General features: G+C 32.8%; 1 protein-coding gene across 3 annotated transcripts in view; it reads left to right on the forward strand.

Moving 5' to 3' along the window:
• The window catches only part of Fhos (Formin homology 2 domain containing), a 50,859-nt gene that overhangs the window by 17,054 nt on the left and 17,385 nt on the right, over positions 1-16,420 (forward strand). For all 3 annotated transcript variants that reach the window (XM_018504905.1, XM_018504906.1, XM_018504908.1), the window contains exons 3-11: positions 1,303-1,370; positions 3,540-3,645; positions 6,805-7,315; positions 7,575-7,837; positions 8,079-8,210; positions 8,623-8,959; positions 10,168-10,801; positions 15,181-15,339; positions 15,844-16,026. In XM_018504905.1, coding sequence (XP_018360407.1) covers positions 1,303-1,370; positions 3,540-3,645; positions 6,805-7,315; positions 7,575-7,837; positions 8,079-8,210; positions 8,623-8,959; positions 10,168-10,801; positions 15,181-15,339; positions 15,844-16,026 — 2,393 coding nt within the window. The remainder of the gene's footprint in view (positions 1-1,302; positions 1,371-3,539; positions 3,646-6,804; positions 7,316-7,574; positions 7,838-8,078; positions 8,211-8,622; positions 8,960-10,167; positions 10,802-15,180; positions 15,340-15,843; positions 16,027-16,420) is intronic.

The raw sequence follows: 16,420 nt of genomic DNA on the forward strand, positions 1-16,420 counted from the left end.
GTCCAACTTTTCTCGCCTTGTGTCCGGTAAAATTCCCACTGCATATATTCACGGTATATTGGCATTTCCGCGCTTTTGCCCGATAACACGTTTCACCAGACTCATTCCTTTTTTCATCATCCTGACAAACTATCCGCGAACTTCCGCAGTAGAATCAGAAAATTCCGGTATGGCCGGCAAATTGAATTTACCCTGCCGCACCGTCGATGAAATGGAATTCAATTATTAGTAATACGGTGAATCGGTGGGTCATGATTGGAAGAGGATCGCGCACTGAATGGCGAGAGAAAAAACGGATGTGGAGACGAAATGGAGATTTCGACCGGGAATTCAACGTGCAAAATTAATGGGACTTAATTACGAACCTCTGTTAAATTACGCACTGGTGCTTGCTCGATTGTTTATCTGATAAATAAATCCATTCGTAGGAGAACAGAGTCAAATGGTGAGTTTCTCAATGGGATCATGAATCCTCTCGAGAGAATAGAGGATATATATTGAATATGGTGCTGCAGCATGTTGAATATCTGCACATTCGCCTTGTTCAATATTGATTGCATACTAGTCGCCGAGCAAATGTAAAAGCGCTATTTGAGAAAATTTTACAGAGATTAATAAATTATTTGTGTGATATATTATTTAGTTATTAGATTAAATTTATTAAAAATAATGAGATAGATCAAATAAAATAATTTTGAAGATTGATAAAATAACAAAATGACGTAATTGGGGATAACTTACAGAATAAAGTAATTCTCTCTAAAGTGTATTTTACAGATTTCATATTGATAGCATTTACGTTTGAATGAAACATATATTTGGAAATTTTTACGGAAAAAAATTAATTCTTATTAAAGTTACATTAATTGTAACAATTACTTATCCACTTAGCGCAACTACATTAATCCCTCATGATAAATTTCTCCACTTACTGAACTGGCATTGACACCACACTTCATTAATCCTGTTGTTTTCGTTTGGTGATACTAAAATTAATCTCGGACGATGAAGGTTCTCGGTCTCGCCCGAGGGCCAGATTCAATAATCTGACGGCAATTTATATCAAATTAGCGGTGCACGCGTGCGCGGTCGGATGGAATTGCCACGATGGAAGAGGCTACGGTAAACGCGGCCTCTTCATTACGGTCGCTTGATCGCTAAGTACCGTGATCTGAAAATGGGATCCTTTGTAAAAAGGGGCCCCAGCAACAATGTGCGCGAATGCGCTCACGACGACGGCGCGTGTATGTGTGCATGCGGTATTATTATAATAAATGGTTGCGTGTTGCTTGTCTGTTGCAGAAAAATTGCTGAACAGCGAGGGCCGCGAGCTGCGACGGGCTCTCTTCTCCCTCAAGCAGATTTTTCAGGTGGGTTTACAATTCGTGATGAGATAGAATGAGCGGGGTCGCGCGAGAAGGCTGGAAAGAATGTATAGTGAACGTATAGTAGACTGGGGTGGATGAAGAGCAGTTGAGGGGTATGCGACGAAGCTGAGCGGATATTTTTGCGCGAAGTTACTTGCATGACGAGTAAATATTTGCATTCGAGCGAATGCAGCTTCTCTACTGTTTATAGGAGACACACAGTTTTTTCTTCCTTTCTCTAAGAAACATGACTTGATCAAAAATTTAACTAAATATTTGGTGATTTAAACTTATCTAACTAAAAAATATCTATATTTTCAAGTAATAAGTATATATATATATATATATATATGTATTTAATTAAATTATATAGTACAATTTGTTATTGCTTTATTAGTAATTTAAACATGATATTTTCTTAAAAAAAACATGTACTGAAAAACACAAAATGACGGAATCATTAAATTAAAATATTTGAAATTTGTTGGATTTTTTGTCCTCCATTTGGTAACGAAATTATTGAAAATAATTCTGTTGTTAAATGTTTACATAGAATATAAATATACTGTGTGTCTAAAATCTTATTATTAAATAATAATTTTCGCTCACTATTTTTATTTACCTTTGTGACGGTATTCCACTTTCACGAATAATTTTCTTTCATCGATATTATTCTTTTTATCGAGAAAAATTCTGACACATAAACTGACATGTAAATTAAAACATATTTTGATAATTTTTTGAGATATATTTAAATTTATTATCTTTTAAATGTTTAACTTATAATTTATATTGATCGAATAAATAATACACACTTTCTCTTTCTTTCTGTCTTTTTCTTTTTAAGCTAGTATCTGCGTATTTCGTTTGTTACCTACAATTCTAAGATTGAAATTATTGGAAATACTAAATTTTAATTTTGTCCAGCAGTGATAGAGGACGAAGAGTTAATTAAATCTTGCTCGCGCATTTAACGATCTTATTCCCTTTTCCGATTATTGCCGCTGCGGGTTTCAACCTTCATCACGACTATGTATCCCTCATATTCTTGCATATCCTTCGTTGTTAATCCGTACAGCTAATCGAATTTACTGTCGCGCAAATCAATTGCACGTCCGCCCCGTATCTAATCTAGTCGCAGGACGTCGTGTAACCATATATATTTCATAATTGCTTCTACGAGGCACCCAGTGCGAACCTCCACTTTGCTTCCTCTTTCGGCTAGTTTCAAGTTTCCCTCGCGGCACATAAATTGAGGAAATGCATCGGTACGAGTTCAATTTCGCTTCTTAATCCGTCGAGCTAATCGAGTCTATGTCGCGCCTAAGTCCCATGTAAACTTCTATCGCCTCACGGTTGGCGGAATGAGAAGTGGAAGAGGGGAAACACGAGAGAATACCAAAGTATACGCGAATCCCAGAGAAGTCCAACTAGATCGCGAACGGCCATGGCGTCGGCGTCGCGGCGCCTTGGAAACGAGGGGGTTTAATCAAACTTCGTAGATTTTCCATTATGCCCGCGACTTTGCGCCTGAAGCGGCATAACTAATTCCATTTAACCCTGGTTGCACGGTAGAGCGGGTTGGGCGGGCTTAGGTGGTAATGTAGAGGTAAATCATGCTGCCGTGACGTCGCTGTCAGGATCGGATATCAGCAGCTATATTAGTTCTTCTATGTTTTCTCTGTAGTTTCTTCCAACTTGTTGGAAAGCTTACGTGTGTATTAAAAAAAATATGTAAAAACATGAAGGTGCTATGAATCGAGAATAAATGAAAATTTTTTTGAAAAACAATATAAGAATTGTTTTTGACGTCTGAATAAATGTTTGATGAAATTTTCTATTATATCATACAACGAAATTCGATAAGTAATTATAATAGTTGAAAGCTAAGGACTGTTGATTATTTTCTCTGATCGATTTTACATTTATTCTGATGTAAAGTAGTTTCGTGACATAATGTTTAATATATAATGCGATATTTGTTCGAGTTTTACATTAAAAGCCTTTTGTCCTGATATAATTAACAAGAATGTCTAGCTATGATAAATGTACCCAGGTCTTTAGGGAAACACTTCTGTAAACTGTTCCTATTTTAGAACATCAACATAGATTAATGTTGTTGTCTCATTCAGTCATAATTAAATTAACTTATCGCGAATTTCAATCTTCCAGGAGGACAAGGATCTGGTACACGAGTTTGTGCAAAATGATGGACTCGCCTGCCTGATCAAAGTCAGCAGCGAAGCCGACCAGAATTACCAAAATTACATTTTACGAGGTAAATACTTCATTCACTTATTTTAAAATTGAAGGTATTTACGTCCCTAATGCCTATCTCCAACTTAATAAAATTTAAACCTTTTCTCATTTAAATCATTTCTTTATAATATTATTATCAATAAAATATTTATTTTCTTAAAACAGATTTAGATTTTTCTACAAACGTAAAATATTTTCAAAAACAGTGATTTACTGATAAAAAATATTTTAAAACTTTTAAAATTAAAAATACAATTGTAGATTAAACGTATAAACAATTTTTTTTTTAAATATGTGTAATAATATAGTCTTTTCTAGATAAAAGAAATATTAAGAAATACGTATATGACTTACATCCACTTTTTTCTAAAAATTATTATTCAAGAATGACAAACAGTCTCGGTCTTTCCTACTTCGTTTATTAATTACGATCTCTGCGAAAATCCGCAATTAATTTTTATAACCTGTAATAAATACCTACTGTTGTGGCATACCGCTAACGAGATTCAATAATAATATCAGATGATGATTATTCTATAACTTCCGCAATAATAGCAGTCGGTGCATCCAATTAGACGGCGGGAAAGTCGTATCGTAAGCGAACCCGCAAATTGAGTTAAGAGAATGATGCGACCTTGCGGGGTACATGCACACCGAGATTTCATGGTAGACACTACGCTCTCTATGGACGCTCTCTATGCGCTCCCACTTTGCCGCAAGTAGCGATAAGATAATACCAGCGTAATGCAGCTAATGTTTAACGAGCTAGACATCAACGTCCTCATCTTTGCTTTTCCAAGAAGTACATGGCGACGATGATATTACCGTCTAAAAGTACAGCGAGAGAGAAGGTGACACCAAGTGTTAACGCGCCGCGTTTACGAAAGCGTCAACACGTGGAAGCCACGGTGGCTTGCAGCTACTCGTCAAACCGCGATGCGTCGCGAATTATGAATGGTGCTCTTTGATCGTGCCTTTTGAGTGCGGTATCTTGGAATCGTGTTCAAGTACTTTGTAAACCACCAGCTTATACGCGAGTGAGCACGCTAATTTCATGTTGTAATCTTATAATGCATTCGTTGCGTTTATCTCTGTATTAGAGGGAGCTGAAACGAATCGAGAACTTATACTGAAGAAGTAAAAAGTTATACCAAAAGCAAAGATTTTAGTATCGAAAATGCAATTTTGAGGAGCAATTACGACGTTTTAAAATAAAATTCATGGATTTATTCTATTCGTATTTTCAGACATAATTTACAACAATTTTTTCTTATATTATATTGTTTACTATTTCATACATGTATCATGCAACTCCCTATTATTAAATTCTGATGCAATTTTTTTCTTCATATTACAGTTTACAGAAGTTGCTTAGATTAATGTATTTACAGTTCAATTTTTTATCTATTTTTATTATAAATAGTTATATAGTCTCATCGTGAATAGACACTTCATAATTTGTTACTACATTACATAAATGGTACCAAGCACGTATGTTGCATTTTGCAATCCAATTATTTAAATATTACAAAATCCTGTTGCAACATATTAGTATCTGATATTTCGATTACTTTTGTTGCGCGTTTTATATATCCAGACTTTATATATCTAGGCTTCTAATTAGATTTCGCATTATAACTTACAGCCTATATAACAGTAACGTTTATCGTGGAACTGGTGGAACGTGCTTTATGAACGTTGTCAGGCTGGCATACGTCGCTGATACAAAGCATACGATCGCGCGAATACCAAAAACTTTGATTATAGGGAATCAATATATGTAAACAGTCATTTTCATCGAGATAAAAACCTTGTTTAATTAATTGCACTATACAGCTTTCAAATTTACATAGGTTAAATATTGATTGTATAACACATATCCGTACAGGAGCAAATAATTGCTGACTTTTTATTATTCAATATTATTATTCAATATTATTTCTTTGATATTTTATATATAACATGATTTTAACGAAAATTAAACATTGTTAACATTCTCGCAAGCAAGATCGATTCAGTCGAATTAGATTTTGCACAATTTGTCGCGATAGTAACTTATGTATTTGGTTTGCCAAGCACTCACTAATTGGCTTTACGATTTAATGTAACCATCTGTTATTTGGTTTGCGCATCGCATAAGTGACCTGGATTTTCGAGCGCATTTTATTTTCGAGCTGCACGCAGCCCACGTATAACTATTATTCGACAAAGAGCAGGGAAGGGAATTCCAATTTTTTTTTTTCATTGTTTCTAATTAATCTTGGATGAAGCGGTTTCTACCTGCGGTGCATGAATGCTTGCAACAGCTTTCTTCTATACTTTTTCGCACATTTTACATGCCAAGCGCGCCGTAATTTATTTAGAGCACAGTGTGGAGCGGCTTTCGTTGGAATATGCGTGTTTTAAGCGATAATATGTAAGCGCAAGCGTATTTTGGACTATAATATCATGTAGGATAAAATCTGAGTAAACTTACGAACGCGATCGGTAGAATTTACCTGTTAAATTTTAGTCGTGCCTGCCTATGTTCGTAGTTCGAGTACGAGCCGGAAATCAGTTTCGTAAACAACGAAGCGCATGGTGTACAAAATAGGTAACGTCGTTTTGGATTGAGCCATGATTGATAGGTTTCGCATCGGTTGCAACGACGGTTGTACTTTTATTTTTCGTTGCATATCTACATCGGCAGAGGTCGTCGTTTTGACGTTTCCGTTTATATTTTTGCTTTCCGATAAAAATAGCGGGATGCCACAGTCCGAATTAAGAGGTAAGATTAATGGTTATATATATATACATATATATATATATATATATGTATAATATCAAGAGAGATTCAAAAAAGTCGATTAATACGGAAAATATTTAACGTTATTGGAGACAGTATTTAAAAAATATTTTATGACATCATAAAGGAGAGCAGTTACCCGTTTGCATAAAAATTTCTACCTCCGTTAACTTTCTAAAGTGGATGTTTAAACCGTATTTAAAAAATATTAAATTTTTTACTTCTCTTTTTCGATGTCTCGAGAATCTTTTGAGCCTTAATATTGTTTGAGCTGCCATAAAATCCACTAGAGAGGTACATTTATGAACAACGGCTAAAGGCTCTTTATACGCGATTGTCTGGAACAATTTCGCCCTCCGTGTTTAATCTCGCAACTCGTTTGCATTCATGCAGCACTCGGCCAGGTGATGCTGTATGTCGACGGTATGAACGGGGTGATGGAACATGGGCAGACAGTGGAATGGTTATATACGTTAATTGCTAGTCGTTTTCGGCTGGTGGTGAAGACGGCGTTGAAACTACTGCTCGTGTTTGTGGAATACGTGGAAACAAACAGTCTGCTATTGGTCAGAGCTGTAAGAGCGGTCGATCAAGCCAGGGGCGTGGTACCGTGGATTAACGTAATGAAACTCCTGAAGGATTATGATGCCGCCGACACAGAGTTGCTTATATACGCAACAACTTTGATCAACAAGTGTTTGAACGGTATCCCCGATCAAGACACGTACTACGATCAAGTGGACTGCCTGGAGGAACAGGGTATGGAGGGCGTTATCCAGAGGTACATGTCAAAACAGGGCACAGATCTCGACTTGCTCAGGCAGTTTCAGATTTACGAAGCGGTACTACATCACGAGGATGGAGACAGAGGATCACCTATACGTCAATTGGATGACAATATAAGGTAGGTGATATTACAATTTAATATTGAGCGTAATACGATTTAATAAGATTCTTTCTCTTTGATTTGTATTCAAATTAATTAATATAGATCTTTGGAACATTTGGATAAAAATATTATTGGGTAAAAATATGTAATTTAGAAGAAAAATGAAAAATCTTATGCAAATATTTATAGAGAAACATTTTGTTTCATCTTATAACAATTTTATAATAATTCAGTTAAGATATTTCTAATCCGATATTTCTATTTGACTGCGTAGAAAAACTTTACGAAACCGAAAGTCTCTAGTGGATTCTCACGAAAGGCGAAAGTCTCGGAGGCATTCCACGGGTAATTCACCCCTGTCAATGTCTCTGAATGCACGACTGAGCCCACGACTGAATCATACTCTGGGTGTGAATACACTGAATAACACCTTGAATTCGAACCTACCAGATGATGACGACGAATCAAGTAGTTCTCAAAGTTCTCAGGGTCATCTAGGTGAAGTTCAGCTCAATGGTAGTTACAAAGAGAATAAAGGTAATTATTTCTTTTTTTTTTCGATATAATTGAGTTTTTAATTTAAGTCAATTATGTGTTTATACCAGAAAGAAAATATTTTATAACTTTTATACACGATGGAAAGAAAGTCTAGCTTATATTTTGAGAAAATTTGCTCATATTTAATCTGTAATAAATTAAATTTAATTTGCATATAAAACGCGTTAAGATATACGTAAGTAATTCGCGTTAATGGAGAAAACATTATTTTGTGTTTTAGTGGATGTTGGTGTTACACCAGCGCTGAGACGACGAAGAGAACGCGCGGAGAGACAGAGGAGCTTCATTAGAGAGCAACAAGAGGCTACTGCAAACCTGAGAGCTTCGCTTGGTCATACCGATGATCAGGAAAGTGAGTACTTAAAGTTCATTTAAAATGCTCTACATAAATATCTTTTTATCATTCTTAAACCTAATTTATTTTATTCCCAAATAAATCTCCAATTATCACTAATGTGATTCACATTTTTACAAAAGAAAAATCTTATTATCATTTAATTTTATAATTTGTATGTTTATGTAGAAATAAATACATTAAAAATATGTATATATGTGCTAGAAAGTGAATATACATACAATTTTTTACAAAATATGTCCATTTCGTGAGAGAGAGAGAGAGAGAGAGAGAGAGAAGTGGATGGATTTAATAAAATAAATTTTTTAATTTTTCTTACCATATACCTATATGTTTTTTGAACAATATGCATCTCGGGAAGATATTCTGTCGTTATACAATAAATATTTTTAATCTTTTGCTATTAAAGGTCAGTTCGCAACAAACAGTCTACGATATACAAACGGTATCTCTTATGAGAGGAACGCTGATTCTCCTTCGAACAAGTTGTCCAGAACGAACAGCAGAAAAGACTTGACGCCCTTGATGAATGCCGCGAACAAGCTCGACTCGGAGGAGAAGAAACCATGGTATGGCAAAAGTCCCAACGAAGGTGTCGAGTACAACGAGAGTAATCACACCGACGAAGACGAGGATCGTCGAGTGGTTCTACAGCTTAAGAGGGAAGGAACTGTCAAGGATCTCACTCAGAAGTTGGCAGCACAGAATCTTATACCTAGCAGCCCTGTGGAAGAGAAAGTTTCCAGGTAATTTCGGAAAAGGCGCTGCCTTTATTTCAAATGCATGCTACTCAATTGATTTATCCTCTGCATCTTGCTTCTATATTTGTATTTGCGAAATTTCAGAATACAAAATCTTTATTAAACAGATATTATAAAAATATAGAAGAGTCTTAAAGTTCATTAAATTCTGAAAAAGTGTTCGATAATTTATATCAATGTTTTTAAACATTGAAAATTGTGTTGTCTTTGGCTACTAAAAATACCAATTGTAAAATACTGTCGATTTTCACTTAATATTGTTTACAAAATATTAACTTATATCAGCTTGCCCTTTGTAACTATTTGCCCCGGTCAATTAATCTGCATTTTATTAAAGTTTTCTTTATTAAACATGAAATGTAATGTGTTTGAACGCAAAAGTCAGTTTAACTTTTATTATAGATAAAAGTGGAAAGTAGCATATAAGAATAGCGCGAGATATTGACAACAACAATGATACTAGAAAGCTGGAAAAGTCGTATGAACTTTGTGCCTCAGTCGGAAATTTTACCGAGTTAATTTTACACGGGATATTGCAAGAGTACAACGTTTCATATAAAAGTTACTTCTTCATCGGATACGAAACTTTCTACAGATCGATAAGAAACCTTAGCTTTTGTATTTTGTCATCAGATAATCTTAAGAATATATAAACTAGATAATTGATAAATAATATTACTATAAAATGAATGTTATTTGAAATATTATAACGTGATATTAATAAATTAAATTATCAGGGAGACAAAATTTATTGGAATGCTTTCGAAATGATCAAATTATATAATAATACATATACTATAGACATATATTTAATTGAAATAATTCTAATTTTTGATATTATAAATGCATAAGAGTTTATATTGTCAGAACTGCCAGAATTAAATGTAGAGATTATTTCCGTGTTTAACCAAATTTAAAGCTGCAGTAATTACATTGGGTTTAATTCTTGTATATAACAATTAATTAACATAATTAAAGTAATTCAGAAATTCAATATTGGAGAATAATATTATAATTAATCGATAACCACATGTGTCACTAATGTGTATAATGAATGTGTTTTATTTGATTTTAATAGCTTATCTAAATGTAGCTCGTTTCTTGTTTCCTATCTTTTATTCTGTAAAATATTCTATTGTTAGCATTTGCTATACAAAATATATAATTTGGGCCATTTTTATGCATGTCTTTAGGATAGGAGATATGAGCGGGTTGATCTCGAAAGCAAAAGAAGGTCTAGCGAAGTCGAAGTCAAAAGCGGACGTACTAAAGTCGCCAACCAGCGATAATTTGCCGAAACTGCAGGAAACGAAGAAATCAGAGAATGAACTGCACTGGGAGGAACTGGTAAAGAAACTGAAGAGACCATTGGCACTTTGCGACTTGGATTTCACCGATCTAAATTCCGAAGATGAGATCGATGTGCTGGGATCTGCTAATGTGACGAATGGAGTACCACCGCCGCCACCACCGATGGCACCTCCAAATGGAGATGTTTCAGCACCTCCGCCACCGCCGTTGGGGGCGAGATTGCCACCGCCCCTTCCTCAGGGTCCCCCGCTGCCATTCGGTGTCAGTTTGAAGATGTCGAGGCCACTGCTACTAACTAACGAGACCAGTAACACGCCAAAGAGTCCGCCATCGTTACTCGCGAAGAAGAGCAAGAAGACGGTGAAGCTGTTCTGGAAGGAAGTACGAGACGATCCCAACATTCTTGCACGGCTCGAAAAACACAAGATGATCTGGGACGAACTAACGCCTGTGGCCGTCGACACACAAAAGCTCGAGCATCTTTTCGAGAGTCGCGCTAAGGATCTCATCACCAAGGTGAGTGGTCTCCATGTATGATTTCTTTTACACAGATCGTTTTCGTTATACAAGTGCAACGAACCGCGAGTTTCACCATTTCGAACGGACGGTTGAAGGGAACAACATAAGAGCAATGCTCATTTAAACGAGATCTACCCTCGACTGCCTTTCGAAGTGTACATTGTAATTTTATACGATATTCTTCGAAATTTTTAACGAGGTAAAGATGGAAGTTATATTTCGCTATGTTATTTATTTTATTTTATTTGATGTGTCTTCTTTAAGTAAGCTTTACTTATCGTCGAGATAGTAACGACTGTTACAGCTGGTTACACTAAGTTACATTTAAGAAAATTTTTGAAGGAAGATTAAGAATGATATTTAATGACGCATTAGAAAATTATAATTATAGTTTCCAATTTATTTTTATTTAGTAATTCGTATTGATTTGCTTGTAGTAATAGCCGTTTTGTGATTCGTTAATTTTGTAGCAATATGAAAAGCGAATATCCAAATTTGATTTATGCAAGATTGTTACAACGACTTTTTCTTAGAACTAAAATTCCAATATACACAAAGCATATACCCATAATCTTGTGTACATAAACGCTTCTATTGATCTAGCAGGTTAGGGTTACAACGTTTAAAGGGGATAACATCTTTCTATCGCGTCTGCTTGATTACTTTTAATAGAAATGCTAAAAAATATTAGGAAGAATTTATCATTCATTTATAATTAATAACGTAATTGTAAATTAACAGTTACAAAGTGGCGAAAAGAACATTTTTTATTTTCTTCATTGACCGTAGTGTAAAAACAATTACATTCAACTTTCCAATTGCAATTATTTTAAAAAAGAAAATATTATATTATATTACTTTTTATATTTTATATTATACTTTTAATATTAATTAATATTTAATGTTATTTTACTTCTTAGTTACCAAAGATAAAGTATAGATATTATACTCTAATACGTTAATCAATTTCTAAAAATATGTGACCGAACTAATCAAATCTCGCCAATTTATCTGATCAATTTATTTGATCTGGATTATACTCGTGTCAGATAATTTAGTAATTTTTTTTATTAGGTGAAACTAATAGTATATTAATTTTTTGATACTGCTTCTTTCTACATTAATCTTTGAATTTATCCTAATACTTCACAAATATAAATAGCTTTTGGAGTGTTTTAAAAATAAATAAGATATAAAATATTATAACATTAAAATATATTGTATATATTGACTTTTATACAGTTTCTCTATTAAACTTTCTATTATAATTAAATTTATACAATTTTAAAAATAAATAAAATTTAATCTTGTTATATAAGTTTTTAGTTTATGACTTTAACTTCTTTTGAATACGTTGGATTTTTTAAAACTACAATATATGTGATTATTCATAGCAATTTTACATCTGATGAGGAAATATAAGTTAGAGAAAAAATATTGTAAAATATATATGGTGACGTGTACTGCTAATTCTTCTATTACACATAGATAAAATATAGTCACCATATATATAATTTACAAAACGATTTTACACGTAAACGTATACATACACACACACACGCGTGCGCGCCAGAAAACTACAAAAATTTTTCACTGGCATTGTACCGAAGCATTGCAATCGAGTAGAGAATATCGTCGTTAATTACCGCAGTAATTACACAGCGCGGGTATATTGGTTTCCTCTCACCTGTGTATTTCACGTCTGCGCGCAACTAAATCGCAGCAAGAGATATTGCACGGTAGAGAGACTGCGACTGGGTTGCGCGTATTTTTCGAGCGTTACTGAAAGCTGCCGTATTATTTCTCCGTTCCGGTTGTTTCCGACACAAGCTCTTTCTCGCCCTTTGAACCCGCTTAGAACACCGATAATTACAGTCGACCTACGCTCATAAAAAACAGCGGAAAAAGTAGCCGCATGCCAAGAAAATTACAAATCTTTGGCGACGAAACAAGGGTGTAAACGGAGCAAAATTATAAAAGGAAACTCGCCTTCGACGCAAATAATGACGTTGTGCACAGTTGCACTTGGTTTCGTAATATCGTAAATTAGGATCATGAAAGCCACATGTTCCAAACCAAATTAATAAGAAAAAACCAAATGCTACACAAACTGTGCCATAAGGACAATTGTACAGAAAACTTGATGAAATCAATTTAAGTAAAAGATGATATAATAGTAACAATAAAGACAATTTAATTTGTCATATTTACTTATAGAAAAGGCGAAATTAATTTTTTCGTGATAATATATGGAAAATAAATATTTTTTAATATCTCACACATTAAGAATTTATGACACATTATTTCTAATTTAATTGAATTTGTTATGTTTTATCTCAAGGATTTTTATTGTATTTTTGCTGTTTATTTCTAATTACTGTTACTAATTTTTTCTTGAAAATGAGGATTTTTTATAAATTAAAAAAATTAATTTTTTTACATTATATTGAAATTTGATATATAACTTATTGTTCGTACAAAGATATTAAGATGATTAGATATCAATGTGCATTAAAATTAAATTGATGACTTGATTTAGCTTTCTTTTAGAAATAATAAGCTATGTTGATAAAGCCATTTTATGATTCTTATTTTGTACATATAACTTGTATACGAATTTTATTATGATTTTATGACTTTAATATTGTTTTCATTACATGAACAAGTTAAATGACATTTATGTTTTTATATATTTCTGTATATATAAAAATAGTATATCAAAATTGGCAAAATTTTATTAACGTTCATAAATGAATAGTATATGATAAACATATATCTCTTTTATTCTGTTACATAGAAGGATGTGAAATAAGAGACTTACTTTAAAGTAAAGTTTAATTCTTATTAACTTTCACTTAGTTTTATGTTCGGCCACATATGTATGTATAGTTATCGAATAAGCGCTGTATAATAACGTCGGCTAATTTAATAACGTACTTAAGCGTATCGCGTGAGGATAACGGTTATGATAACGATCATGAATAATGATTATGACGGCGGTCGGATAGTAGTAAGGGTGGTGATAGTGATGGTGGTTTATTGAAATACGACTAATTATCTTCTTGTATTCTTGGCAATGTTGTTGGTGCTCGCACGAAAAAATATGAACGAAATGGCATGCTGGAATTTTACAGGAGGTGAGTCTTAATTCTTTAACTTTCGGCGTTGTTTTAGTGATCGTTAATATAAATGCATGCGTTCTAAGTGCGTTTATTTACGAATACTGGTCCAATCGATTTCATGCTGACAATGATGCACTAATTGATAAAAACTTTGCTGAAGGTATTTCTTTTTTCAAGGAGACTGCTTCACGTACTTTGTAAATCGCTGTTGTAAGCTCTTGCGGTTGTTATTTTACTGTACTGTACTGGAATTTTTTTACTGTAATTGATCAATTTATTAAAGATCATTAATAAAGGATGTTTCTTCTAATGTTGTTATGACAATACCTATAATTATATTAATAATTACGATCTTTTGCTTTTATTTCATTGTTATATCGACTTTAATAGCAGATAAACTATTTTGTCAGTGACTAAAACGATTTACGAATTTTATGTTGTCTGTACCGTTTTAAAAATCTAATATAAAAGTTTTTATCCTGTATTTTTTTATTCTTAGATGATTTTTATTAAACTGATTTATGATTTAAAAAATTAAATAAATATGTAACTGGCACAAAAATTTCAAATTTTTAATATCTACTTTGCTTAATATAAATTTATGTTTTAAAAATTATATAAAACGTTTTATTTTTCAATATACTTTTATTTGAGACATTATTTTAAATTACCTGCTATTATACAATATGTATAATATTTTATAACATATTAATATTATAATACATTTTTCAATTTTTATTTGTATTTATTCTACCTAAACCATAAACGTTTGCATAATTTATTTGCTTTGGACATTATGCACATATATTTTTTTGTAATAAATGAGTGTAAACTTATAAAGGATAATTTTATGATTTTATCGTGTGACATTTATTACGTCTATTGCAAAGTGTTTGGAGAACTGTTATCTATAGCGAAATCATTTCAACGAACATCCAACGTCGTCCGTATACGTATATATCTCCACTTGCAATCAAAAGAGAATGGCTACATTTATCCCATTCTAGTGGCGTATTTTCAATATATCCTGACGCTACATTTTCACGAATCTGTGTAACGTTCGAATGTTTGGTAGTTTTTGATGTGTTTTCATGTGTTTTTATAGCGGAGTATTTTTGTTGCACGGTAAAAAATACTAATCGTTCCGTAATAACTCCAAGTGCTACAAAGTAATAACGAAGAGAATATCGAAGTTATATCACGCGCAAATGTTTTGATATAATCGAACATTTTTTGTTTGTTGTTGGTAAACAGAAACAGCAGGAGATGAACAAGAACAAGGAAATTATTGTGCTAAATCATAAAAGATCAAACGCCATTAACATTGGTATGACGAAACTGCCGCCGCCAAGATCCATCAAGACTGCGATTTTGAAAATGGATGCTACAATTATGAATAGAGAGGGTATCGAGGTGAGAATATGGCTGTTTTATTTTTTACTTTCAGTTTCTATTTCTTATAACATTCAAAAAACTGTTAAAAAATTAGAAAATATTTCTTATATTTTTACATACAATGCAGATTTGGGAAAGAAAAACGTGAACGTATACAATATATTTTGGCAGTTTTAATATTTTTTTATTAAGTGAAAATTATTTAAAAATTCTTACAGCAAGATTAATTGTTATTATTTTTCACTCTTTATTCATTTAAACTGTATAGTGTGTCTATTTAAATTATATATTTTTAATCAATTTTTTAACTTTTGTTTGCATGAATCGTGTCGATGCTACTTTAATTTACTGGCTAATAGAAAGCTTTGAAAAATTTTAACTTTCTGTTGTGTGATGATCAATCCCGAAATTTAGTTCAAATGCACTTATGTATTCTAGTTTCGAGTTTATTCTAATTTCTCTAATTTTGGATTGACTTTTTTTTTATTTGTTTCCCTCCTCGTTCCAAAACCCTCTCAATAGAAACTGCTAACAATGCTACCTACTAAGGAAGAAAAGTCCAGGATACAAGAGGCACAAGCTGCCAATCCCGACCTTCCTTTAGGATCGGCCGAACAGTTCCTTCTAACTTTGACCTCCATTTCGGAATTACCAGCAAGGCTAAAGCTGTGGGCATTCAAGCTAGACTTCGAAAATTCTGAGAAAGTAAGTCTTAATATTATATAATCATATATTTCTTAGTAAACACACAATTTAACAGTAAACTTTTTAAATTTCTGTTTTTTAATTGTTGGTTTTGTACATAAAATTATTTGCAAAAAAATAGGAGAATTTACTATTCTAGTGTCGATAATTTGTAACCAAGCGTTTTTTTAAGTAAAATATTACGTTATTGTTTAGTAAACGATTATTTAATTAAAGAAAATTTTAACTTTATTGTATCTCAATTAAACAATATTACATAATAAAAATGTCAACTTATCAATAGAGATAGCACTTATAATTTCAACTTTTTTGTAGAAGATAACATAAATTTTGTTTTTTATTTTTTTCTAAATAAAACTGGATTTTAATCTCTTGCTTTACGCCTTAATTTATG

Source organism: Trachymyrmex cornetzi, unplaced genomic scaffold (assembly GCF_001594075.2).
Source record: "Trachymyrmex cornetzi isolate Tcor2-1 unplaced genomic scaffold, Tcor1.1 scaffold188, whole genome shotgun sequence".
Lineage (NCBI taxonomy): Eukaryota > Metazoa > Arthropoda > Insecta > Hymenoptera > Formicidae > Trachymyrmex > Trachymyrmex cornetzi.